We start from the raw sequence: 27,981 nt of genomic DNA on the forward strand, positions 1-27,981 counted from the left end.
AAGGATTTACAAAAAACAAATTGTCACAACCTTTAAGTGTTACTTTCCCTTAGGTTCACTAGCAATAACTTAGCTGGGCTAGAAGACAAGTGTTTGATTCAACTATTTCTTGGGTTTATCTCCTCTTGTTGACTACAGTGTGGAAAAAAGAAAATCTCAGCTAAGAGAAGGCTCTGCTTAAGAAAGAAAAAAAAAACTTCCTAGAAAGCAGAATTCCTTTTCAATTCCAATATGTTTCTAAATTGGGGATGGGATAATTAGAAGATGGGAAAATCCATATAAATCAATCTAATAAACCATAGATGCTCACTTCAATTTAAATCAATAAAATAATGTCCTAGGTATTTTCGGGGAAATCTATATTATTTTCTCAGGATTCAATCAAAGACAAAAGATATGCCTCAAACTACTTGAAATACTGGTGAATGAGAATCATGTCAATTTGACTGGGGTGGTTTACTGCCAGGGGAAGGAAAATAGATTTGATCCTGCTGCTATTGCTACTGTTGAAGGAGATGATAATGACATTAGTATAAATAATTTAGATAACTGGAAATGGCCAGAATTGGCTTTTGAATCCAGGCTTGAGTGACTCCATGACCTATCCTTCCAACACTACTCAGTTCATCTGTAAGTTAATATTCTATTAATTCCTCACATCTCTTTGATAATGTGCCTAATTCATCAGATCCCCATTAGGAATCTGCTTTTTTTTTTTTATTAGGAACCCATTTGGCTTTTGATTTACATAATAGAAGCCAGTAGAATTTTTCTAGTACTTTTGAACGAACGACTTTGTTTTAGAAAAAGAATCTGTAAGTATTTACATATATCTTATAATCATCCTCAGTATAAAAGTTAAAGGTACCATGAATGTAGGATACTAGGTAGTATTAAATCACATGACTATTGTATGTGAAAAGGAATCAGCATTCTTTTATAATTAAATAAGAGAGTGAGTCATAGTCTTTGAGGCTTTGAAATACCTTCAGAAAGAAAATTATTTACCGGTGATTGACTTCTTTTAACCAGTAGATGGTCTTTAGGAAAAATCTGTTAAGTATTTGGACTAGCTAGCTTTGCAGAGTCTCAAAAAGAAAATCACTAATTTCCATGATAAACATGCTTTTGTTCTTCAGAAAGTTTTTCCAGGTACCAGGAAATTTGGTATGAAAGAGTGTTTTGATTAAATTTGGTTAAAAAAAATTTTTGTATATTCTTATAAAAATAATCAATGGCCTCATGTTCTTTGTTCTTCACTATTCATGGTAATGATTTATCTTTATTCCTAGAAATGATATTGAAAGTATTCTGACCCCAGCATTCATGTATAAATACTGTGGATAATTTGGTTCCTGAATAATAAGGACCCATCTTCAGGCACCTTTAGCTCGAGAATGTTGGGAGGAATTTTGAGTTCTTATGTGAAGGCTGAGAGTGGAAAACCATGCCCTCACTATTAACTACAACATGTTCCACCCACTCAGAAGCACCTGAGGAGTCCCGAGTCCGTTTCATATACCTTTTATCATCAATTCAGAGAAACCATTTGGAAAAGAGGTTGAGGTGTATTCTTGTGTTTCTAAATTCAGGGACTATAAAGAACAAAATAATTGACTTGGGGTATTTCCTGTGAAAATTTCAAGACAACATATTGACAGAAAAGATGAAAAAGATGAATGTAATCAACCTAAAATAGGTCATTTGATTGTAACTGAAAAGTAAATTCATTTGGCACATAAGACTACTTCTAATCCTACCACTGTCAGGGAGACACAGAGACAGAGAGACATGCATTGACCACTCAGTAAGTTTATCCAGAAAGAATGATACACATGATCCATTCCAAAGTAAATTCAGGTTAAAATCTGGTGCCTAACCTCAACATAAATCATTTTTTTCTTGTGTCTAAACTATGTCTCTAAAAAGTCTAACATCCCTCAATGTTTTCCTACCACTTAAACTATTTCCTTTCTTCTAGATGATATATAAACTGTGAACAGATCAATTGCAAAAGAACCCTAGCAATTATTGGATTAAAATTATTCTATGGAGAATCTTTTGGGCAACTTCTCACGTTAGCTGAGCTAAAACTTCATTCCATAGTTTTATAGATGGTCTTGGTGCCTGAATTCAAGTCTACAAAAATAAAATGACGTACACAGAATTCTTGGCCAAACTTGAAGAAAGGATTTTGCCTCTGCTTCTCTTCAGAAATAGGATGCCTGATAAACAAAAGGATTCAAGCAGAATTATAAGATTAGGAGCACAGAATCCTGTTGGTGCCTCTACAGGAACAATCAAAACTTCTCTATTTGTGTTGTCCTATGCTTGTTGGGAATAAAGATGGTTCAGATCCATAAGAGGTCACATAATCAAAAGAAATTCAAGCAGAATCCAAAGGCTACAGACACAAAGTCACGTCTCTGCCCATGCATGAACAACAAACACAATGTATTGCCCTATGCATATTGGGAATGAAGGTTGCTCTAACCCATACAGAAACAAATAGATCGCTATATACAAATTAGTACACGTAGAAAGTTGCTTTTTAAATAAGACTTGGGCAAGAACTGAACTTAAGTAAATACAGCTCCACACCACCTGTTGAAAATCATTTTGACACTACTGCACAGAGAGTTCTTTGCTCTGTGGATTATTTGCTGAGATTGAAGGTAGTCTGCATTTTATCATCCGTTTTCATTGTCTTGGCCCTTGTTCAATTCCAATTTAGGAGAATACTTGAAATACGGTCTCTTCTAGGAAGCATGCAAACACTCTAGGAATTTGATGCTTTCCTGAATCATCTATGCTTGTTCTGTAAGTACAATTAAAGACACTTTTCCAGAACAGAACAAAAGAGATTAGATTTGCTTTAGTTAAATTGTCTAAAGAGAGTTCTCAGTTGTGGATTTGCTAATGGCTTTCGTACAAATAATGGAAATAGAATCATGCTTTTTTATTGGTCATCCAAGAAGCCTTTCAGTTTCAGGTTCTTCTGGAAAGCTCAATCACCAAGGCTCTTCTTTTAACAACTTGGAAAATATCTTGCCTGATTAGGAAGTTAGTCATTTCACATTTTGACATCTAAAACAATGAGAAGCTTAAAAACCACCCAAATTACATTTATAAGTAACAGGATACATCACTTTAAAGATGAAAAGCTCAAGGATCTGTGGCGCCTTTCTTTGTTCCTGTTAATCCTATTTTGTTCTTGAGTGGCAGATGTTTTGTAAATATCTGCATTTGAATTCAGACAACAAGTGTTGACAATTCATCCTCTAGCTTGGTAGAAAAACATTATGATTTTGTATTGGCAGCTTCTGTATTACGGAGAGTTAACCTTCCTTCTGTTTGATGTTTTCTATCACGATCAGTATTGTTCCAAGGCAAACCTGACCTTAGTCAGTTTTAAAACTTAGGATGGTTTTAAACAAAATGTGTTCTGAAAAGGAGTGAAAAGGAGTCGAATTCCGGAAATGTTCTTCTAGTCCTCATTTTCTGGAGACTGTTTATTCCTTCTTGTTTTAGCAGTTGCCTCAGACTTGGTCACAGACATCCCCTGAGGCTTTTCTTTTCCATTTATTTTATCCATTTAAGGTTAACATATTAAGAGTTTTGCTACCGAGAGATTAAAATAAATATGTTTGATGGAGCTTTCTCAAGGCTCCTGCACTGACCACAGCCTTCTCCCCTGACTTCACTGGCATTTCTTCAACACAGGCCATGTTAGGGCTACTAAGTAGAGTTCTTCCACAAGCTGCCACATTTTTCTGTGTGTTCTGGAGAGGGAAAAGACAAAAAGGACAAGAAAGTCAGGGAACTCATTTGGTGCTCTTTATAGAGACTGGAGGAAAATATTTGTATCAAAAGTCTTTCTTGGCAGATCATGACAGATTTTTTTTAATTTCAACCTTACCCCCACTTGACCACAATGCATAATATTTTAAATAATCGGATGTTAGAGTCCTAATGTACATGGAAACTGACCATGTGGGGCTGGAGAAGTTCATATTCATCTAACAACAGGTTCTACTCAGGAACAAAGGCAGCAAAGAGGTTAAACATCCCTGTCAGGGCTCTCACTCTTATTTTATTATTATTATTATTATTATTATTATTTTTTTTTTTTTTTTTTTTTTTTTTTTTTTTTTTTTTTTTTTTTTTTAGGGCTCTCACTCTTAAAAGAATTGCTTCCTATGACAGAATGTCCTTCTTCTTTGGTCTTAATGTGTGGATAAATAAGAAACTCTAAAAATGGGCTAAGACAAATATACCAGGAAAGAACAAAGTCACCGCACATATAAAATAATACACAAAATCTTCAAACTTTTTCTACAGCAAGCAACATTCCACCAACCATTTCTAATGAATTAATCTCAATTGTTATTCATCAAACACTTGTTGGGAAAAACCACAGTATCTAATACTGAAACAGAAATGGATTTTGTAGTAATTACTTGTTTCCTGTCTTAAGGAAAAATAGGTGCATCTCCTCTACCTTGACCTTTTGCTCAAAATATATGTTCGATACATTGGCCCAGTAATAAACTGAATAGTGTAAGGTCATGATCTCAAATTTAAAAAATTAAATAATATAAAAAACTGTAGGTATAAGGTAATGACTTCAAAGTACCAGGGTACCTTCCAAAAGAAGACACTTAACAACCAATTGACCCTTCCAGGCTTAGAAAACAAAAACTATTAGTACAAATGTGAAAAAAATTTAATTCTTAACAAAATTCCTCTCGATTCTCATCCGTTAGTGGTCACCATTGGACAAAAAGTTGGTTTATGATCAAGAACTAATAATAACTCAAGTTTAACTTGAATAGAATTAGAAATTGTGCCCACCTTTTTAAATCCTGACATCAAATAAGACTAAGGATATTGGAAAAAAAAAAAAAAGACTAAGGATAATGTGACATTAACTCACAGGTATGCCAGAAACAAAACAAAAACACTCTTTCGGGATATTTTGTTCCCCATACAGTGAACAAATTAATGCATCATTTTTTTTCTACAGGAAAACTGAAGACTTTAATAGCAAACCCTCCAAGGTCAAAATGAATACAGGTACGCTGTCTCTGTTAGTTTTAAAACTCTTTAGCCTTGCTCTTTAAAAATCATCTTGGCCCCAAATCATTAAGTTTAATACTCTGCTGATCTGATTGATCTAAATTCATTACTTGATTTCTTTGTTTTTATGCTCCAATCTTACATCTATCAAAGGTAGAATTTTCTGTTTTGCTATCTACTTTTACTCCCCTTTTCTATAACCGTATCTTTAAATTCACTCCTATATGCCCTAGGAAAAGGGAGCATGTCACTTGACGCATACACTTGAAATTGCTCACTTAAAATAGGCTAATTTCATAGGCAAATTGCTCTAGCAGAAAACATTTTAAATTCCCTTTTCTATAAACACTTTATGTTAACAGTGTTAGCAGACAGAGTGCCAAAGCTTTATATGAGATCAGATTAATTAAGCTAGACACAATATACATAAAGTCATAAGCATTTTATTTTTAGAATGAGAGCAGTATCTCTAACTAGCTTCAACAACATTGAGGTCTCTAAACTCTATTATATACAGATTAATTGTAACAGGGTTTGTGACACATGCTGGGTACGTATGAATTTTTTTCCATAGTAGAAATATTTTAACTTCCATTTTCAGCTTTCCCTCCTCCAACATGGTTATATTCACTATCAGGTAACTCTGTTAAACAACTTTCTCACTGAAATTCTGTAACCTGTGTTCTAAAAATAGCATTTCCTATCTACAAGTGATCACTGAAAGTTGTTTTAGCCAGTTACTCTGTGGCAGAGGAGGAAGGGTAGTCCAAGATAATTTCTCACATCATGCAGTTCGCCTTTTTGCTATCTCTTGTTGTTAGCAAAATGCCCCAAGGAAGGATTAACAATCATTGGTGAGAACCAATATCTAATCCCTAGATCAAGTATAGAGACATGGACATGTCTTTGTCCATGATTCTGTGGCTGACTTTAGCAAAAACTTGCAGTGGATGACCTTGGAGAATCATGGGTTAGCTGCCCCCCTGAAGATGCAGGTATAAATGTGGAGAGTAAGAGGCAAGATGAGGATAGTTAAAATAGTCAAAATAAATAAGGGAGGCTTAGAAATCAAGAGAAATGACAACCTTAGAAATGGACCAAGTAAAGGCATTTGGACAACTGGAGATGTGGCAGGTAGACACGGGAAATGAAAGGAGAAATACTTTTAGGCAAAAGGATTGAAGAAAGCAAATAGAATATGTGATTATACTATAAATATGCCATATTCATTATAATGCATTCAGTAATTAACCTTCCTAGTCATAGGATGCAATCCCTAATAGCAAAGTAGACAAAGAGAAAATTTATACATTTGCTTAGGTCTCCAGGGTACTTGAGTCAAGTGAATGCTCCAGCAACATGAATGTAACTCTCTAAAGCATGCTCTCATTTAAAAGGAGTGAGCTCAGTTCTATATGGAATGCTAATTTGCATTTATTTTACTTATCTGGGTAAATTTACACACATATGTGCATATAAAATATATTAAACATATGCATACAAAGTTGATTAGAATTGACTGGAGTTCTTTGTTTAAAATTCCAAAGCAATACTATAATTTTGCTATAAAACCACACCACTTTAAAAAATATAGATAGATAGGTAGATAGATAGATAGATGATAGATAGATATAAATCTTGCTATAGAAAGTTGAAAAAAGCATTGTTGCTATATCTACAAAATGAAGGAGAGATTAATTCCTAAATATCTGTACATAAAACTGTTCTTCATCATCTACCTATCAATCATTAAAGAGATACAGTACTACTTTCAATGTCCATGCATCAGTCAAGTTTTTGAAAAGAGATTCTTTTATTTTTTTTATTTTTTTGAAAAGAGATTCTTTTAAATTAGCTTTCCATTATTGGTCAAATATGTTATAAAAGAGCCAAAGAAATGTGATTCATTTTTTCATACAGAAGTATCTAAACAATGTATAGAAATTATAAAACATGCAGTATTTCCACTCTTTGGACTCGGGAGCCATTATCTTCTAAGGAAAATCTTAGCTATTCCAGAAAGGGAAGAGAGAAAGACATCAAATAATTCATAGTGTGTGATTTACCCATGAGTGCTTCCCAGAAATTAGAAGCAGCTCCCAGGAGTCCTGCAGGTCTGTGCAAGAGTATGCCACCTTGAAGGTGAGAGTGGCATCAAGATTCTTTAGGATAACCTAAAGTGTGCAAGAAAGTATCCTCATTTTGAGATCTTAAGAAAATATCTTCAAGGAATAGCAGAAAGTATCAACAAGTAGAAAATCTAAGCGATTTTTCTGTTCTTAGCAATTTCACAAATGTCTCAACTTTTCGAAGTGAGCTCCTTGTTAAACTGTTAATAAAAAACTGATGCTCTATTCATTTTATGTAGATCATAGAACTGCTTAGAATACAAAAACTGTTTGACACAGAGGTTCCTACCCTTTCTTGTTTTGCTGTGCCAAGATATCTTAGTAATTTTTAGGCATACTCTCAAGGCAAAAGAAATACCTAACAGTTCTATTTATTAAGTAGTAGGTGCAGACAACTTAATAAGTACTTATGTTCTACCAACTGAGAAGCAATTTAAAAAAATAATACACTGTAATAAAAAAAGCCAATCATTTTAATTTATTCTTTATAACCACAGTTACTTACTAACAGGATAGTGTGTCTGTTGGAGACACACAAAACTTCTCAGACCATGGAATTAGAGCATACATCGCCACTCTCTTTTACTGGTCCAAAATTATTTTCAGAGGGGATTTGCTCTTTGCCCCTGTGATCACCAAAACCCAGCTTTTCAAAAATATGATACATTTAAAGGAAAACAGCACAAACGATTATGCTGAAAATGGGAACTAAGGCTAGTGGTTCATGCAGCATCTGAGAGGCATCACTGTGTTCTCCTCAAGAACAGAAGAAGTCTTCCCCAAGCCCTGTGAACTTTCTGATGGGGCCTGAGGTGTCTTGGCACACGTTTTGGAACGATGGATTTAACCAGTAACTCTGAACCTCCTCATTGTGAAATTTTTCTTTCTCATTCCTGCTAGTTTTCAGATGTCCAGAGTTCCAAGAACTAGAAAATAAAATTTCTTAGAGGTCCATTTCCACTTTCAACATCCTTGACTACGTGGTCCTTTTAGACCATTGATAGCTGCTATACATACACCACGTATTCCCTGACATTACCTCCATTTTATCTGAAACACTCCTTCCTTGTAGCTTTTTTTTTTCAATTTGCTAAAATCCTATTGGTGCTTCTTTGAAAGATATCTTTAGTATTGTATGTTTCTACCATTTGTCTTTCTGTGTTTGATCTTTGATATTTGACTTCACATATGTTGCTTCAAATCATTTTTCTGTATTAGTTATTGTCTGCATTAGGAAATTTTAAACATGTATTTAAGAAATTATATTTTGATATGAGAATCATTCTACCAATTTTAAGTTCTATTGACCTTACTGCTTGTGATTTTACCAATAATTAAGTCATTGTTCCAAGCACTCTTAAATCCCCTCACTTCCAGTAAACAAACTGGATACTTTTCTTTAAGAAATAAAGAAAAAGGGGGAATAATGAGAATAGCATGTGGCAATATATAATGATTATGTTATCATATTGGTGGTTATATTATTTGTTTTCCTAGTTATAACTTTCAAAAAGATTCCAATTTCAGTTGTTTTCATTCCAGGAGAATGAGCAAAACTATTTATTGCACATTCCATATACAAAGGAATGTAGGAACGAAATTGGAATCTGTTCGTAAATAGAACATGAACCTTCCAATTTTAGAAGTCTTGCTACTCTAAACTTCTCATATCCCATTAAAATAACTGATGCATTTTCACGTACTTTATTTCACATTGCAATGTCCATGAAGTGTAAGTATATGGATCCTCATCAACCTATTGTTCAAAAGTATAAAAACAATTTAATCTTTTAAATATTGGTCATTTCAATACTGTATATATCAATGTTGCCTTTGATTCCAAATAGGCTAATTATTTCCATAACAATAAGAACTATGAAAGGACAGAGAACTTCTGTAATGACATCTGTTTCTTTATGAATCCTATTTATCATACCATACTTGTATCAGTTAATAACTTTTACTTCAAGAAGTGATTCCAGCTACCTTTAGGAATCATAAATAGCTAAAATACAGTAAAACCTAAATGATGAATACAAAGTGTGGTATACCATTGCTCCCAATACTGAAAGATCAGTTGTCCCTGACCCTAAGCGCTCTTCACACTGCTTATAAATTTAACAGTAATTGAACTTAAATGGCATAAACAAAGTTGAGTTGTATGCTTCTGTTTTCTTTAAAGGAAACCCATAAAATATTAAGTATAAAATCTGTGTTTTTACTAAAGCAATGGCGTCTGTTTCTAAGACAGACCCCTGGTTTTTTTGTTTTGTTTTGTCTGTTTTAGTTTGGGGTGGGTGTGAAATTTTCCAGTGTATTCCATGGTTACTAATCCTGACTGTTCATCTTCCTCATGGATGTCTGGCACATTCCACTTAAAATGCATGATAGTGCATGTGCTTTCTCCTTTGCTGTGGCCTCTGCTATATCATTTTTTTGCTTTCAGATAGCGGTGGGTGTGCTCGCAAACGTGCTGCCATGTCTGTTACATTAACATCTGTGAAGAGAGTTCAAAGTTCTCCAAACCTATTGGCTGCAGGTATAATATCGCTAACTCACAGAATGTCACAATCGAATGGCTTTATCTGACCTTTCTCTCTTTCCAGAATTATCTCGTTTGGATGATGAAAGTAGCAGTAAATACCTTCCTAAAGCCCTACTAGTTCTTATTTTTCTTGTCTCAAGAATAGCTCCTATCCCTTCTGACTGTTTTTGTTCTAAAAATAAAAAGCCAAAGGAAACTGATAGCTTGTTAAAAAAAAAAAAAAGTTTTAAAAATCTAATTAAAAACAACCGTCACCTGCCAAAAATGTGTTGAGTAACAACTGCAAGTGTTAATAACTAAGCTTTTTTTTTTCTCATGAACTAAAGTAATGTAATGTTTAGTTAAGATAACTCACAGGTGCTTTAGTTTTTTTTATTTAAAAACTGTTGGGGAGTGGGAACACAGAGGGGCAGGGATTTACAGGTAAGTGGATTATGATTAATTCACTTCTTCACCAAAGGTTGGAAACAATATGAAAGAATATTAGTTTGGTAAAGATCTTAAAACTTCCTTTAATCCAATCAGCAAAGGCCCTTCTAATATATATTTTTAAATGTCTTGGTCCAGGTAAGATTACCACGTACCCACAAATACATATATCTGTAGAAAGCTAATCGAGAGTGTGATATTTCGGCACCTACTGAGGTGTGTCTCTTTATGACCTAGACCTGTGGGTACAATCTGTACAAGGGGCTACTGCTATAGAGGATCAAAGTGAACCCAGCAACCCCCATGTCTGGAGGCCCTGAGAAATGCCCATACCTTCCTGTGTCTAGTTGTTTGGTCGGCTGACTGGTTAGTTGGTTTGATTATGGGTTGCTGAGTTGGGGTTCCTTGTTTTTTTTTTTTTATAATGTTTGTGGGTTTGGGAGAAGTTGGAGAGAGATGGAGTGTTTAAATCATTTTAATTCACACTGTGCATATCAGTGTCTTTTACACACATACATTTAGTAGTTAATTAATAACTGAGAATGTCCTTGGCTAAAGCCATTTGATCCTAAACTACCCAGCCATGTTGAGGAAAAAAACACTTTCATGTGTAGAATTCCCACTCTTAGCCAGCACCACCTCCAGTTTACAAATGGATTTCCATGTACAAGTTTAAATACCAGTCCAGGTGGTTCCATAATATATTACATTTTTAAAAACACAAATTGCATTGCAATGTATATAGTACAACCTCATTTTGGTTAAGAAAAATATCTATATATGTATTTGTACATGTTTGTTTATGTGTGTATGAGCATGGGAAAATGTTAGAAAAACCCAAATGTGTTTATATTGAGTACCTGAGGGAAATGGGAATGAAGGGAAATTAGAAAACAAACAAATAAATTGATCAGGACCAGCAGGTAATTGGGATGCCTAATCACAAATATCATTAACATTTCAACCAAGTAAAGCTCTTCAGATGTGGACCATCTGAGGGGGCCACCTAGGGAATGTGGCACTACTTCAACAATGCCAAGTTGTTATGATTTACAGAAGTAACCATGAAGGAATTAATAGTGGATTGAAATAAAGATTGCATTCTGGAAGGTCAAAATTAGAATATCAGTTTCATATCACTCAACTTAGCAGAAAAATGTTAATGCTTCAGAATCAAAATAATAGAAAAGATTTAATACTTCAGGAATATGAATTAATCTTCAGTAATAAAAGTATGTAATAGTTCTGGACCATTTAAACTGTCATGTCACTAGGAGTAAGATTTCTCCTAAGTAAGAATGAAGTCCCCTGAACTTTGTTTGTGGTTACATTAAAAATGGATTTCTTTAGCATTCATTAGACACATAAGATATGAACCATTTTTCAATGAAGATTTATTTACATTTTGAAGAAAGAACTCAGCCTCTCTTTAGGCCTCTTACATGATATGGTGGCCTTCATAAAAACTTATTTGACACAGTGTCTCTTTGTGAGTCAAAAGGAGATTAGTAAATATTTACTACATTTGATATTATTAAAATAAAACAACCTTTATGTAAAAGACTACCTCCACAAAGGATTCCAAGCTTCCCTCCATCCCCCCTAGGTCATAGAGTCAATTTGAGCTACTACTCATCAACTCTTTATCCCTTAAATCAGTGTGTCTTTGTTTACCTTTAAAAGTAAAATCCCAATGGATAATTCAGAGCACACACTGATGTTTTCAACCAAAGCTAGAACCACAGTGATGACTATGTTGACTATTTTATTTTACCAAAATGCTTGGCAGTCTAAGACAACCCTGATACGGTGGTATGCTATGGTGACAGGTCCACTGTGCTAAGAGACTGGGTCCAGCCAACACATGTGTGTTTTATTCATACCTTTAGGAAATTTCATCTGTTTGTATCTCCAGTTTCCTTTCTTAAAAAAAGGTGGGCGGGGGGGGGGGGTGGAGAGTAGGGCAGAATGCCTCAGTGGCTCAGTGGTTGAACATCTGCCTTCAGCTCAGGTCGTGATCACAGGGTCCTGGAATCAAGTCTAGCATCAGGCTCCCCATGGGGAGCATGCTTCTCCCTCTGCCTGTGTCTCTGCCTCTGTCTCTGTGTTTCTCACGAATAAATAAATAAAATCTTTAAAAAATAATCTTTGAAAAAAAGAATTTGTGTTTCATTTTCCTACATCTCTGAGAACTTAATCATTTCCTAAACTCACAAGGATTTGTCCTAATTAAATAAGAGTAAATGAAGAAAATAATAAATAAGGCTTATCACAATACTTAGAAACACAGTAGGCATTCAATTAGTCTACTTGAATTAATATGTTTAATTAGTTCTTGCAAAGCATTTGAGCTCTCTAAAGAAAGAAGCTCTAAGAATTAAAATCATAGTTTTCAAGAAAAGTGTAGTTCATAATGTTTAACATTGCATACCAGTTATGAGGAATTTAAATAAAACCTCAGGGTAAAAATTATGATGAAACAGGTACCACAAACACGGCTACCTAAAATTCATTATGTTGGAATCATAAAATCAGAAATGACCTTTCAGGGCATCCAGCCCAATCCCCAAAGTGAGCCACGAATGCCTTACCAACTTCTGTGACAGGTGTCCACCACCTTCTGCCTGGACATGAGGAATGTTCATTGTACCAGCAAAGAGTGGGTTATGGTTCTTAATTCTCACAGACCCTATTTATATTCCCATGAAAAATAGCCAGAGAATGATAAATCTGCCCCATTTACTCAGTTCTTGAATTTTCAGAGAAGCAATGACCATCAACTAAAGAATGCTAGAAATTAAAGGCTCTGATCCCTAGACTTTTCACAAGTAAATAATCATGAATCATATTCAAGATGCTGGGCAAAACCATTTCGCCATGAATCTGCCAAATCATTTACATGCCAGGCCTTATTTTTTAAAAGATTTTATTTATTTATTCATGAAAGAAGACAGAAAGGAAGGCAGAGGAAGAGGCAGGCTTCCTGGGAGTAGGGAGCCCAATGCAGGACTCAATCCTAGAGCCCTAGGATCAGGACCCATGCCAAAGGCAGATGCTCAACTGACTGAGCCACCCAGGCACCCCCTTTTTTTTAACTGATATTCTCTTCACTTGGCGTGGTTCCAGGATGCTTTCTGTTACCTGCTCCAAACCACCCTGTCTTCCCTCCCTAAGTTTTCTTGGCAGAAATTAAATAAAAGCAAGTCTACAGTGAATAGTAATCATGTGGGATGGTGTTGATGTTTCAATGCCTCCAAAGAATTATAATAAAATAGCAAATCAGGACTGGATGTGTTCAGTATCTATAACTGGATCTTTTTTAAAGAAACAAACGTTGTACCCTTAACTATTCTTAAGAGACCACCCACTAAAGAGTAGACTTTAATCATTACCATAAGATTCATTAAAATGTGGATTCATCCTGAAGTTTTAATCCATGGTGATTTTTCTCCCATCCCCTTGTTCATAATTCTACAACTGTGTCCACCATGCAGTAGATTTCATCCTTATTTTTTGTATTTAAGTATAGTTTTAAAAGCTCATCATAATGAATACCTCGTATTTCCTGTAGTAGAGGAAATAAGCAGTTTCATTTGGAAATCCCTGGGCCCAGGACAGAGAGAGAGAGAGATAAGCCCCTGGTTGAATCCAGAGTGACTGTCCTCTGAGTCTCACACTTAATATTTATCCCACTGTAGATTCCATAATCTCCAATGTGGTCACCTGTGAGAAGAAACAGAAGTACCTCTCTACAAACTATCAGTTAGAGGAAGTTTATTTCAAGTGTCCTTCAAATCTGCTCACTATCTATACCTCCTCCTCTTCACCATGTCTACAACCCTTGTACCTCCAAGCACCTGGCTCCCACCATCTCCATCCCCAGCCTATACCCACACAACCTTCTTTATGAGCCCAGTTTTATCAGACTAAAAGTGAAATGAACTCCGTATTATTAGGCAACTAATTATGATATAAATAATAATTATTCCTGCTGCTTCCCTCAAGTTCCCAAACTTGTTCCTTGTCCACAAACTGTCCATGACACACAGGTGGTCACTACGTCTCTCTCCCTGGGTGCCCCAAAGCAGAATTCTAATGATTGTTCTGGTCCGTATCGCTACCCTGTTTGCTGTCTTTATGGAATCCTCATCATTATTTAAGTGATCGAAAATTTCAAGCATTTTGCCTATGACTCTTGAAAGTTATTTTTTACTTTGCGGTACCTATATTGAATTCATTGGCGATAAATTCTGTCCTGAATTAACAATTATTATAAAGGGTGAAGATTTGTTAGTCTTCTCTAACTCCCCTGACCTGGAGATACAGTAATGTACTCTGTGCTAATTCATATTTCTTTTTCTTCCCTTGGTTTGGAAAGAATATCAAATATTTTATCTAAAAATCAAACTCTCATTTCTCAACTCATTTTTATCACTCCAAATTCATGTGTTTAGATTTCAAAATATCCCATAAGTGTTAGAAAGAAAATGAAGAGTCCCTTTTACATATAACATTCATGTTCTATTAGGCATTGAAATACAACATTTTAATAACAGTCTCGGGGAAAGAGTCCAGGATTGGACAGATCAGGCTGGATGACCCATAAGGTCATTTCTAAAGTTCAGACTTTCTGATTCTACAGGAAGTTGACCATGTGGTATGAAAGAGCCAAGCAATACAAGACGATTACCTCAAGAGTGCATAAGTTACAGAAGATTCTTGAATGTATAATTTGAATAAAACCGACAGTAAATATGTCATTGAGCCACTCACTTTCCAGCTGCATTATCAAAAGCAATTTGTTAATACTGAAACTCATTTTCCACAGCTTACTGCAAGACAATGGAATATATTATAAGGGCTCTCTCATATTTGAATACACAATGACTTTAAAATGGCAATAAGAGGAAAATTCAAAGTTTAGAGAATGATTTGAAAAATATCACATAATGTGGTAGAAACACATACACTTTCTTAAAGTATAAAAATGAAATGCAAACTACAAAAAATCAATCGCCCCCTAACACAGGAATTGAGTATGGTTAGTAACACCAGGGCACTGAAAGCTAAGTATATGGTGTTAATTTAATGCTTTGGAGAAGCAGTCATTGCTTACAAACCATTTTAGTTTTGGGGTTTGTTTTTGGGTTTTTTTGTTTTTTTAGTTTGCTTACAAACCATTTTAAAATCAAACGGTTTGATATTTTAAAATTCATATATCCAGCTTAGGCAATAATAAAATAGAATTGCATGGTTGCAATATTATTGAAGGAAAAAATCAGTATTTGTTATATGTTCTTTTTGTTGTTGTTGTTATATGTTCTTAATTACATATTATACTTAATGAATGATACTGTCATTGAAATAAAACTAAATGCACAACCCTTCCATTTAGTAGATTTGACTTACTTAAGAGTTTTAGAAATGAGATAATGTTTGCAAAAAAAAAAAAAAAAAGTGAGTGTGGGTTTTTTTTTGCCAAATAGTCTTTACTGGGTTGTTCATTTCTTTTACCTTAGTATTAATTTTAACATTTCTTTTTCTTTTAGGGCGTGATTCTCAGTCACCAGACTCAGGTACAGAAAAGCTATTCTGAATAATCATTACATTTGTTGTGAGTATTTCTTAACATATCCATAGTCATATTGTTGACCTCACAGTAAACTTCAATTGCATATACAGTTACGTCTATTAAACTAAATTTAATTTCTAAAAAAGAAATCTTCAATTTTGGAAATAAAAATAAATTTTACCCAAAAATATGTTAAAAGTGAATGTAGATATTTTTGTATCCAATTTGTTTTCCCTTAATAAAAGCTTGGAGATCTTACAATGATCGAAATCAAGAGACACTGAACGGAGATGCTACATATTCCTCTCTTGCAGCAAAAGGTTTTAGAAGCGTTCGACCAAATTTACAAGAAAAAAAATCACCAACTCAGGTAATCTTGCACACTCTTGTCTACTGTGTTATTTTAAAGCATCCTATTAGACTGCTGCTGTAGATTCTCTTCTTGAGTTCCATATAAATATTTAGATACATGTTTTATCTTTAATATGTTTTGCTCTTGTATTTGTATTCTTTGCCAAACTTTATTTACAACATAGAAGACAAGTTTTAAACTCAAAACAGGCTTTATGGAATTTTTTTTTCTGATTCAGTTCATAAAAGTAGAACACTTTCTAACATAATGTTTACAATATTTTCTAATTCTTAAAAAGCTGGTAGCTGATGCTTTGGATTTTGAAGTTATGAGGTCAGCAACACAGTATTTATTCAATACACATGAGTTATGCAACTGTGTATTATATTAACTAAAAGGACTCTGGAGAGATAGTAAAATTGTGCCCCAAACATGAAAACTGTTATTAAAGCAATGTGACTAAACATACAGTACCTATACCTCAAAGTCTAAAAATATGCCAAGAGAACACATGTTCATTTTTAACGTAATTTTCCAGAGTATAGGTGGAAAAAAACTCCGTAATGTATTCTCTATAAAAACTATTTTCTCCCAGAGAGCAATATTGATAATAAATTAAAATGCATTCTAAATGGAATAAAAATGATCATTTAATCAGCCAACAAAATGTGTAGAATAAGAAGAAGGTATGACGTTGCTTTACTTTAAGGGTAAAGTTGACACTGGTTTCTATAATGACTAACTTTGACTTTCTCTCTGTTTTTTCTTCAACATTATTTCTCTCTCCGGATGTTTTTGGCAATCCAGGCACCCTTTCCACCACCCAGAAAAGAGAGCTTTTGTAGCTCCTTGATAACCAATCACACAAAGGGTGACATTTTAAACCAACTAGTAACTAACACACAAACTCCCTTCTGTACAAAGTACTTTACTAACAGAAAACCTCTTGAGGGAACTATGTATTCTAATGATGAGTCCAACCAGACAATTGTATATTCTGAAGAATCTAACACAACGGTATCATATACACAAAAAATCACTAATCCACTACCAGCAGCTGCCAGCACTGGTCCCCTACAAAATGCTGATATCAGCACCCCATTTCTACAAGAGGACTACATGCAAGATTCTCAGACTCGAAGGATTTCTACATTGAAACTAATCCATAACCAGGATGTAGGAAGTAATGTCCACTTTAATACTCCACAGTTTTCCCAATCTGTGGAAGTATCATCATTCCCCAAAAGGCCTTGCTCACCGCCCCCTAACCCAGTGCCTGAGATACACACAGCATCTCTTTCCATTCAGATAACTCCCGTTTCAGGACACGATCCTAAAAGCCACAAACAGCTACCTGAGCTTTCTCCAGAGACTACAAAGATACCTCTTCAGCAAGAGAGACAAAAATCTGCAGTTGCTGCGGCCTCTCAGTCCTCAGACTGCCGGGTGGTACATTACACTTTCCAATCTCTTGTTACAGGTGTTCAGTAGAGACCCTAACTCCTTTGGTTTGGGCTTCTTCTATAACCTAATGCTTTGTTAGTCTCCCAGCAGGAAGGGAAAGGAGAAAGAAACCATCTTCCTCATCTTCCTATTTAAAATCCTACTAAATTCATCAAGAAATTTCTAAGTACCTTTTAATCAAGAAATAGTAATATATATATAAATGTGCATTTATATGTATATATGTATACACACACACACACATATATATATGTATATATGTATACACACAGATCTTTTATCCAGAAACCATGTTATAAAATTTATTCCTTCTAAGAATTTATTAGAAGTCAGTGATGGATTGATTATTGCTTAAGACTTTGCAAACCACTTCAGTGCTCAAAGTACTTTTAAGTTTTAAAGAAATATTTTTTATGCCAGACCTTTGAGTACCTAGATTTACTTTATTTATATGTATAAAGTCTTGAAATAATTAGCAATTATAATTCACTTTGGCAGGAAACATGTATCTTAATTCAACCAGCATTTATTCCTTTGTAGCTCAATATTAATTTTCACCGAATCTTGATCGATTTCTGCCTCTTGAGATTTATTTCAGAAAGCATATTCATTGATCTTTAATACTCAGACTGTTAGAAAGTAAATGTTTATTTTCCTACCTGCAAAATGCCCTCATAGTGTCATTCTGCTGACGTTTTTTCATCATTTAGAAGTGAAGTGTGTTTCTGTTCTTGGTTTCTGCAAAAACAGTGTAATGTCAAGAGCATAAACTTTAAGGATAAACAGATTTCAGTTCAAATCCATCCCTTCCCCATCTGTAAAGCAGAAACCTTAAGCTTAGATGATTAAAAAAACAAATGGGTATTTTCATACCTCTCTAAAATATCTCCATCAGCTAATTATGATAGGTAAAATTAATTTGTTAGAGAAATTTCTTTGAGTTAAGATAATATCTTTTGAAAGCCCCTAGGAAATATGATAAACAAGATAACAAGAATAGCAACTAGCAAATACTAAGAGTTTATTATATGCAGGCACTGTTACAACTTATTTATATTTATTAATAACTTCCACAATCCCAGAAGGAGGTGGGAAGCAAAATCAGGGATCTGCAAACAGGGATCTGCCAGTGTCAGAGAGCAAAATTAGTTGTGTCCCAGAACATGCGCCTCCACCAAGCAGGATAGAAGTCATAGCAAACACCACCACATTAACAACTCCATTTACTCATCTAACAAAGTTTGGTTCTTCTAAATGGTTTTATTATGCTTGAAATTTAAGTTTGATAACTTTCTTTTTCCATAGATCTTGTCCCTATCCATACTGACCAGAATAGTTGGTTTCATCACATAATCCCCAGAGGATCAGCATGATCTACAAATTAAGATTCGAGATCCTCATACTTTTTTTTCATTCAACAATTATTTATTGGGCATCTACTATGTGTCAAGTCTGTCCTAGTCACAGAGCTGTATTTGAAACCATTGATAATTAAAATCTTTCCAGGGAGGGAAAAATATTAATAAAAACTGAAATAAGTAGATTATATACATCAGAGGGAGATTATAAATAAGCAATGCTAAGCAGGGATCTGGGGAGCAGAGTTCATGTTATTTAGGGTAGTCAAAGAATCCTCATTGAGAAGACAAAATGGCTTTGAAGGGGAAACTCAGTCCTGTGAGAGAGCTCATCTGGTGCTAAGGTTTTAAAGCTGAAGTATGCTGGGGCTGCTCAGGGACCAGCAAGGAATCCAGTGGAAAGAAGAGGAAGAAAATGAGGCATAGAGTAAGCAGAGGTGAAGTCAGAGGTAACAGAGACCAAATGACAGCAATTCCTGCAAGCCATTGCAGTATTTCAACTTTTATTCTCAATAAAAATGAGAGTCATTGAAAGATCTTTAGCTACCACAATTTTTATTTGACCCCTCATCTAATTGAATCATTCTGGCAGCTTAATTGAGAATACAGTAGGGCAAGAAGGAGAATGCGCAAGCCAGTCAGGTGGCTTTTGCAACCATTTAAATGAGGAATGAGGGTGCCTTGAAGCAGGGTGGAAGCAGTGGAGGTGGTGAGAAATGAGAGTCTGGATGTATTTTGAAAACAGAGGAAAGAGGACTTCCTAACTGGCTGCATATGGGACATGAAAGAAAAGAGTTGAGGTTGACCCTAAGGGTTTGGGTCTTTGCAACTGAGAAGTTGCTGTTTGCCATCCTTTGTCCATAGAAACTGGATCATTGTGGGTAGAACGGTTTGAAGAAAGATTGGAGGTTCCCTTTGGGACATGGTAAGTTTGAGACGTCTATTAGATAGCCACATGGAGAGGCCGAGTATGAAGTCCAATGTAGGAGTCTGGCATTTAGGTGAAAGGTCTAGGTTGGAGATATAAGCCATCATATAAGGCATACAGATGGTTTTTGTAGGCAAGAGACTGAATGAGATCACCAGAGCATGAGTACAGAGAAAACAGGAGGCCCAAGGACTGAGTCTAAGAGCATCCCCGTAGTAAGAGGAGAAACCAGGAAAGGAGATAAAAAGGAGCATTCCCTAAGGGAGAAGGAAATCCAGGAACATGTGGTATCCTAAAAGCCTAGTGAGGAAATTATATGGAGAAGGGATGTTTAACCGAGAAAATACTGCTGATAGGGCAAGTGTACACTGAGTCCTGCTTACTTACCCTTGACTTAGTAGTGGGTACAGAGACTTTCTTGGAGTGGGCTTAAGAGACACTAGAAGAGCAATTGGAGAGACATCCTTTCAAGGTGTGATTATTGTAAACCCTTTCATCCAGTGATTCCCCGACTCTGAGTCTCAGTCCTTCATCTGTAAAATGGGGATAATAGAAGCATTCCTCTCATAGCACTGCAGTGAGGTTTGAGTAAGATACTGTATATAAGGAGTTTGGCATAGTGCCTGCTACATAGTAATCCCTCAACATGTAGTAGTTCTTGTTTTTTTTTTTTTTAAATAATATCCTTTCTGGGGTACCTGGGTGGCTTAGTTGGTTTTTAACATCCTACTGTTGGTTTCAGCTCAGGTTCATGAGACTGAGCCCGAGATCTCAAGGAATCTCCTTGAAATTCTCTCTCTCCCTCTACCTCTGCTCCCCACTCTTACCCACTCCCCCCCCACACACACACACATATTCTCTCTCTCTAAAATAAGAAGTAATATCTTTAAAAATAAATAAATAAAATAATATCCCTTTTTCAAACTCTGCATCTGATTGGGAGAAAGAAATACATTGTTTTCAAAAATGCATTTTTTATGAGTGGATTAAAGTTTATGTCATCTGCCCTGCACTCTGTTCCAAAGTGACACTGTGTTGTCTCTCATAGCACTTTATCAAAAAGTGGCATAACATTGTTGCAATTTTTACCTTTTTTTTTTTTTTGGTAGCAAGAGTTTTTAACATGAGATCTACCCTTTTAACAAATTTTAAAGTGTGCAATACCGTATCGTTAACTATAGCCACAAAGCAGATCTCCAGAACTTATTCATCTGGTTCATCTGGCATGAATGAAACTTTTTACCTGTTGAACAGCAACCCATATTCCCAGCCACACCACTGCCCCTGGCAACCAGCACTCTACTCCCTGCTTCTCTGAATTTGACTATCTTAGATACCTTATGTGAGTGGAATCATGCAATATTTGTCCTTCTGTGACTAGCTTATTTCACCAAGCCTAATGTCCCTAAGGTTCGTTTATGTCTCATGTGACAAGATTTCTTTCTTTCTTAACACTGGATAACACTCCACTGTATGCATACACCACATTTTCTTTATCCATTCATCTGCTGATCCATGTTGCTTCCGTATCTTGCCTATGCTGATATACATCATTTTTAAGTCTCATTTTCCATGTAATGGCCTCTTACGATGGTGACCTTTTCATTTTAAATACTTACATTCCACATTCTGGCAAGAACTCTCATTAAATGCCAAGAGCTGTAAGCTACACTCTATGAATCAGCTCAATATAGGTTCTATAATAAAGAATTAGCCTCCCAAGAAATTAGCAGACCCACGAAACAAAAACTCTCTATACTAAGAAGGGAAAAGGAAACTTAGGTGTTGTACAAGTTTCATTTACATTTTGTTGTTGTTGTTGTTTTCATTAAAGTTGGTTTAAGAAGAAAACAGCAACCTACTTTCAGGCATTTTGATCCCCTCCGTATTTGATAATTTAACATATTGCTTTATAAACTTCATATGTTTTCATCTTCTTACAAAGTTACAAATAGAGAGAATACAGAGAATACAAAATGAGATGTGTTACCCTTCTGTTACTGTGGGAACAGATATCCTGTTGCTAAAAATGTCACATTGTTCTTCAATGTCAGATAAGTGAAGGTCTAAGCCAGAAGCTTTGAAAAGACAGCAAAAGCTACACCCTAAATATTTTCCCTGGCATTTGTGAATGCTGTGTCCTTTGCTTCAGGAAGATAAACTGGACCCTTCTATTATGAAATAACGTAATCAATCATTTGCCAAAGCCTTACTTTCACAGCTGCTGCTGCCCATATGGTGCAGACTCAGAGGAAAATTAGTCTGACTGTCACGTAGAAAAAGGAGAAAAGTCATATCTTTTGCTCCATGGGATCAAGATATATAAATTAAGGAAGGCAGAGTCATGAACAAATGTCAGCAGTGTGGAATGATAGGAAAGGTGTAGAATATAGAGTAGGTTTTCTAGACCAATCCCGTAAGTACCAGCCCAGCTCACTCATATATGCCATCAGGCCAGCCAACCAGTTTCCCAACTTCTTTATTGGTCTGCTATGCTATTAGTTGATCAGGTCTTTGGCAATTTCTTCATATGTCTAACATATGTCATTTGAGGTTTTTGAATGATTGAACAGTAAGGCATGTTTTGGAGTCCGATAAGAATTTAGAAATCACCAAGGATCTCCTCCACAGCACCTCCAAACCGATGAACATGAGCCTCTTCTTGAATACACTTAGGTATGGACAAGGGCTCAAGCCATTCTCAAGTCTAATTATGAGAAAGTACTTATAATATTAAGTCATAATCTGCCTTAACTTCTGTATATTCTTCCCACAGAGCAAAAGAGATGATATTCTCTCCCTTTTCTATATGACAACTTTCATATTTTTTGTTTATTTACCCTGCTCTTTGCTTTGTGCAAAGTGTTCCGGTGGCTTCCAAGCATTTCAATTTCTTAAAAATGACTCATTTATTGAGAGCTATGAAAACACACCAGATACGGTACTGCATACTTACATTTCCACACCTAATTTTCACTAGTTTTAGGAGAAGGGTTTAGTTAATATCCATATTTTACAGGTGAGGAAGCTGAGGTTACAGGATCTGCCCCAGTTTAACTCCAGATCCACAGCTCAACCAGCAACTTCCACTGTGTCTCTTTTCTGATATAACCTGACTCTTGAACCCCATCTTCTGGCACCGTTCTTAAAATATGACACCTTCCCATGATTCAAAATCATAATCTCCATCTGAGTACCACAGAGGACTTACAAGTATAGTGTATATGTTTTGTTTGCTTGCTCCTGAGTTCATTTCATTTTTAATTTGGCTTCTGTCAGGAGGAACATACCTTCTCCACCCCACCATGGTCCCACTATTCCCTCTTATCTAATGCCTGGTCTTATCTGCACATTCTGGGTACATTCCCAGCCCAGAGTGGGCACTTGAGTTGGCAAGGCATACAAACCACCAATTCACCTTTTCCATTGCTCAAACGCATCCTTCCTGAGTCTCCTCGTTCCTTAGTTCCTCAAGGAGCCCAACCTAGAGTTAGCGGTCTCTTTCATCAACAGCTGCACCTTAGCATTTCGGGTCAAATTTATTTGGACCAAGATATTCAGTGCTATTTTGAATAACCCAGTGCTCTTTCTTAGGATGTTAAGTATCTTGGGGTTTAAGTGCCTTTTCTTTGTAGGAACCAGGCAGCACCAAACTGGTGTTTCTAGCTCCCTCCTCTCTCATAGCTCAACAATTGGAGATAAGGGAAAAAGAACAAAAGTTGGTAAGTCTTGGCCTATTGTCAAACACCTGAACCTTACATGTCTTGAAAGATGGAGACAAAAAACAACTAAGATGATTTTCTGTAGTTCTCTGTCTGTCTGCCATCAAATTCAGTAGGAAAAAAAATTACTCTGGTTTTAAGCTATTTTTCCTATGCTAAGTGATCCAGGTGAACAACATACTCCCTCTTGCCTTTGCAGGCTCTTCTTCCTACTCTCTTACCACATTTTCCCCCAGAGAAACACGTATAATGTGGTTTTCTCTCCTGCTGTGTCTAAGAGAGAATTTCATTAATAAGATCGGGATAAAAAACTAGTCTAAGACATAATTTACATCTTTACGACAGAGTATTTCACAGCTTTTGCTTTTGTGTAGGTAGCCTACAGACTTGATGTCTTAGTTTTATCTAAAGCAATTTAAGTGTGGTATGACTCACCAACAGTTATTTCATCTGTTACATACCCATACGTTAAGACTTAAAATTGTGAATATATCAGGAGATAGTGAAAAAAGTTCAAAAAATGAAATAGTTCTGCACTCTCTTGGAAGAACAAATGAATGGGAAAAAACCATTCCTACACATAATGCTATACAAATAAATTCATCACATTACCCATGACAATGGTGGCTCTAGAGAGAGTAGGCTTTAGTGTTTGACATGTATCAACTCTAAAAGGGTACATACAGTAGGGAAACCAGTCCAGTGAGGGTTACAATCTTTAGATTTTCCTTTTAATTTTGAAGAGAAAAAACTCTTTTGAGCATATAACTCAAATCCTTTGGCAGGATTTATCTATTATCTAACAAAGTTTTCACTTAGCATAAGCAAAACTAAAGAGACTGGATGTTATATGGAAAACACCTTAGTGAAACTGCATTATTATGAGAAATTCTACAGACACTATCCTCACCCAAGATAGCTTTATACTGAATTGCATTTGGACCTCTAGCAAGATTCTAACATTTTAAGCTATAATTACTGTACTTTTATAACATTATAGTTTTACTTCACAATAATACAGTTTTACTTACCTTATTATAAAAATTTACTAATAACATGGATATCTTCCTACTAGAAAATTTTAAGTTCTGGCTAACTTGAAAATTTCTGTCAGTTAATTCTAGAGATTTTAAAACTGTATACAGTAAAAAAAAAAAGTATCACCTTTAAAATAAGTGTGTTTAAACAACAACAAAAATCTTATTAAATAAAAATAAAATAAGGAAATCTGTCTTTTTATCCAGGGTTGGAATTTGGTTTTTTTTTTGTTTTTTTTTTTGTTTTGTTTTTTTAGGGTTGGAATTTCTTAACTTGTTAGATTAAGAATGTGCTTTCCAGTATCCACGAACCCCTTACATTTATCGAGAATTTTATGTATATATGAATTTGTGTATTTTTCCTCAGGAGAATCAATAGTTTTTCCTCAGATTTTTTAAGGTTTATATGACTAAAAGAAAGAGATATATTTGATTTTTTAAATCCAATTAAAAGTCTGAGAAAAAAAATTAATTATGACCTTTTTTGAGATCAATAGCCACTGTGACATCAACTGTTATTAAAATGATGGCTGGTCAAGAACACCAATTAGTACCATTTAAACCTTTAACAGGCAAGATTTCTAAATGTATACAGTCTTCTTTAATTTATTCCCTATCTTTGTATTAATGCCCCATAATACTTCTGGCTATCTGTCTTACAACTGGCTCCACATCAACACTCAAAAAAACCTTTCTTCTGACAGGGGAAGGAAAGAGTCGAGAAAAAAAATTTTGCTTTAGAGTTTCATTTACTCATGATGAGGCTGATGCTTATCATCATATTTGACTGTGTCGCTAGACCTCAGAGTAGTCAGAAGGGACACTTACAAACCCTGTAATGGGCCATCCACTCTCTTCCTTTCACAGACCATCCTCCCCACCACCACCACCATGTTTAGCCTCTTAGGTTATATAGCCTTGGAGGTATTAAACCTTTCATTTCTCCAGTTTCTTTCTCCTTTACCTAAGACTTAAAACCAGCAGCAGCTCTAACCAACTAGGACAACTTCTAATCATCATCAGGGGCTGGTTTTTGTGTCCACTTCATTTTCACCCACAGGTACCTCTATTTTGCACTGCTCGGATATTTTAAAGTTCAATTCTCTTAGTATCTTATAGTGAAATTTTTTTAAAAAGAGAGTCATTGAGTGGAAAGGAAACAAAATTCTCTTTCCACCCAATTGTTTTTATTCATCATTCCTTAGACTTTTAAGTCAGGAAAAAAAAAAAAAAAAAACATGAGGCAACCTGTTTTATATCTTAGGGACAATTTCCGGGTGGGGGGAGGTGGTAAGGAGAAATCTGCAATAAGAGTTTTTTCTGTTGAAGGGAAGTGAATTCTCTAACCAATAGACAACCTGATATTATTTTGCTGTCGTGGATACAAAACACAAAACTTCTGAGAGAATAACTCCATTACGCCAATACTCTCAAAGCTCCCACTCAAAATTACAATGCAGTGCCGTGTGAAAACTGGTCTTATTTCCAAAAACACTTATTGGATTCATTTTCTTCATGTTTTCATGCTTGTTCTATACTGTGTCCTGGCACCTAATCCTTTGAATGTCTTCCTTAAGGGCTTGCACATACAGCTGATGTTAAAGCTGAATAAAGCCTTCTCTGGCACATTGCAAAAAGAGATGTTTTTATTAACTGGATAATTTATATCTCTTTTATTTTTCCCTCAAACTCAGCCTGGAAACCAGAACTTAACTGCCAATGTGCTGGAGGTAAATGCTTCACAGACACACAGAGAAAGCACACCAGAAGCCTCTTCCTCACGCCTTCCTCCTATGGTGCTTTTTAACTGAGCCACTTTTTACTCAAGGGTGGCTCCAGCCAAGTCACTGTCGCTGCCACCACCTGCTGATTTGAGGCCTCCATAGCTGCATAGACCCCTGATCCTCTCACTGCTTTTTATAAACCCCTTTTCCTTACTCCTGACCTCCTTATCCACATCTACACTGCAGGCTGTCTCACTACCGACTTGTCCTACCCCTCCAGTGAGCACCCCCTGCCATTCCAGATGAGCTCAGGTAGCTGAAACCATCCCCAGCTGTGGGTCTGAGGTTTGCCGTGACAGCTGGCACCACCGTGATCTCCACTGCTGCCATGCTTGCAATTATTCTTCCTTCCTTTGCTTGCACCACTTTTTATACAGATTCCCATCCACCAAACACAAGGACTGATTGATTTCTTGTCTGCCATCTTTGCTGCCAAGCACTTTTATTCACATAGGTGCAAATTATATCTAAGCCAATTCCATACAGTCCATCCCAAAAATCCTTGACAGTCATCCTCATAAGCCTCCTTTGAGGAGAAAGAGTCAATTCTCTTCACTCATTTTGGAGTCATTTATATTTACACCATGTTGCTCTAGCTAATGAGTTTGTACAGTGATTTGCCTTGATAAGATTTTGTTATCTCAAAGAAGAAATTATCTCAGAAATTTAGATACATATACATATAATATTCTGATGGTTATATTATAGGGAAAGTCTAAAAATTCTCAAAAATTTTAACCCATCCTTAAATCCTAGTAGATAACAGCAAATTCTCATACGAGTGTGTCCTATGTGAATAGTTCGTATAGCCTTGTTTCTCACATTAACAATTGTTGACCATATGATGCAAATTCTTGTTTCTCTCTCACTAACTGCTACATCTTTTGAACCTAACTGTCTAACAGGTGTGAATGATGTAAATACTCTTAGCCTACACTGCAGAAATTTAGCCCTCTGATTTTTTGGAATTATTTTTCTTGAGCAACTCTGGCATAGAAATTTGTGACTTCATTTACAGTTTTATATATCAGTAATTTCTTTTCCACTTAGAGCAATATATAAATCCTACACATATGACATCATTTAAATGTGTCTATATGACAAGTTGTCCCCAATAAATGATTAGTGAATGACTAAAATGCCTTGAAATTTTAAGATACAGATTTTCAGTCATATGTAATATGTAGATAAGGGCTTCACTTTGAAAGGTACATCACTTTAGGCAAAAAAAAGGGGGGGGATTTTTTTTCTAAAACTAATTTCATAATGAAGTTCGAAATAAGCACCATTATAAACAAAATTTTAGTTGTGATACATACTCTTTATGTTGTGTCAAGGTCATAAACCTGAAAATTTCATGCGTGGAGAAATATAAGCCTTGTGTTTTCAGGACATTGCAATCACAGAAGACAAAAGATACTTTTTAGTATCTTTCTTAAATATTTAACAATGCTTTAGATGGGGTTTAGTATTCATTCAATGGCTAGATATAAAACTTTGCTGTGAAATGTTCCAGTTAGTAACTGGGCTACAGAAAAAAAATTTTAAAAAATACCTCACTTTCCAGGGTATACCCCACCTA

At 35.5% G+C, this 27,981-nt stretch overlaps 1 protein-coding gene and 1 long non-coding RNA gene across 35 annotated transcripts in view; one reads left to right on the forward strand and one right to left on the reverse strand.

Annotated features, from left to right (window-relative positions):
* SORBS2 (sorbin and SH3 domain containing 2) overlaps window positions 1-27,981 on the forward strand; it is a 214,974-nt gene that overhangs the window by 113,339 nt on the left and 73,654 nt on the right. For 10 of the 34 annotated variants that reach the window (XM_038560342.1, XM_038560343.1, XM_038560354.1 and 7 more), the window contains exons 1-6: window positions 5,027-5,076; window positions 9,655-9,747; window positions 15,732-15,758; window positions 16,000-16,124; window positions 16,914-17,555; window positions 26,310-26,345. In XM_038560342.1, the coding sequence (XP_038416270.1) occupies window positions 5,067-5,076; window positions 9,655-9,747; window positions 15,732-15,758; window positions 16,000-16,124; window positions 16,914-17,555; window positions 26,310-26,345 (933 nt within the window). In that variant the 5' untranslated portion in view covers window positions 5,027-5,066. Of the gene's footprint in view, window positions 1-5,026; window positions 5,077-9,654; window positions 9,748-15,731; window positions 15,759-15,999; window positions 16,125-16,913; window positions 17,556-23,491; window positions 23,579-26,309; window positions 26,346-27,981 lie in introns of those variants that run through there. The other 24 variants (XM_038560336.1, XM_038560367.1, XM_038560357.1 and 21 more) reach the window with 12 other exon arrangements.
* On the reverse strand, window positions 1,825-20,379 carry LOC119874664. The gene is made up of 3 exons (XR_005371616.1): window positions 20,244-20,379; window positions 18,230-18,308; window positions 1,825-3,782 (listed from the first exon to the last, which is right to left on the reverse strand). It is a non-coding gene; the product is annotated as an uncharacterized LOC119874664 (long non-coding RNA).

Source organism: Canis lupus, chromosome 16, assembly GCF_011100685.1.
Source record: "Canis lupus familiaris isolate Mischka breed German Shepherd chromosome 16, alternate assembly UU_Cfam_GSD_1.0, whole genome shotgun sequence".
Taxonomy (NCBI): Eukaryota; Metazoa; Chordata; class Mammalia; order Carnivora; family Canidae; genus Canis; species Canis lupus.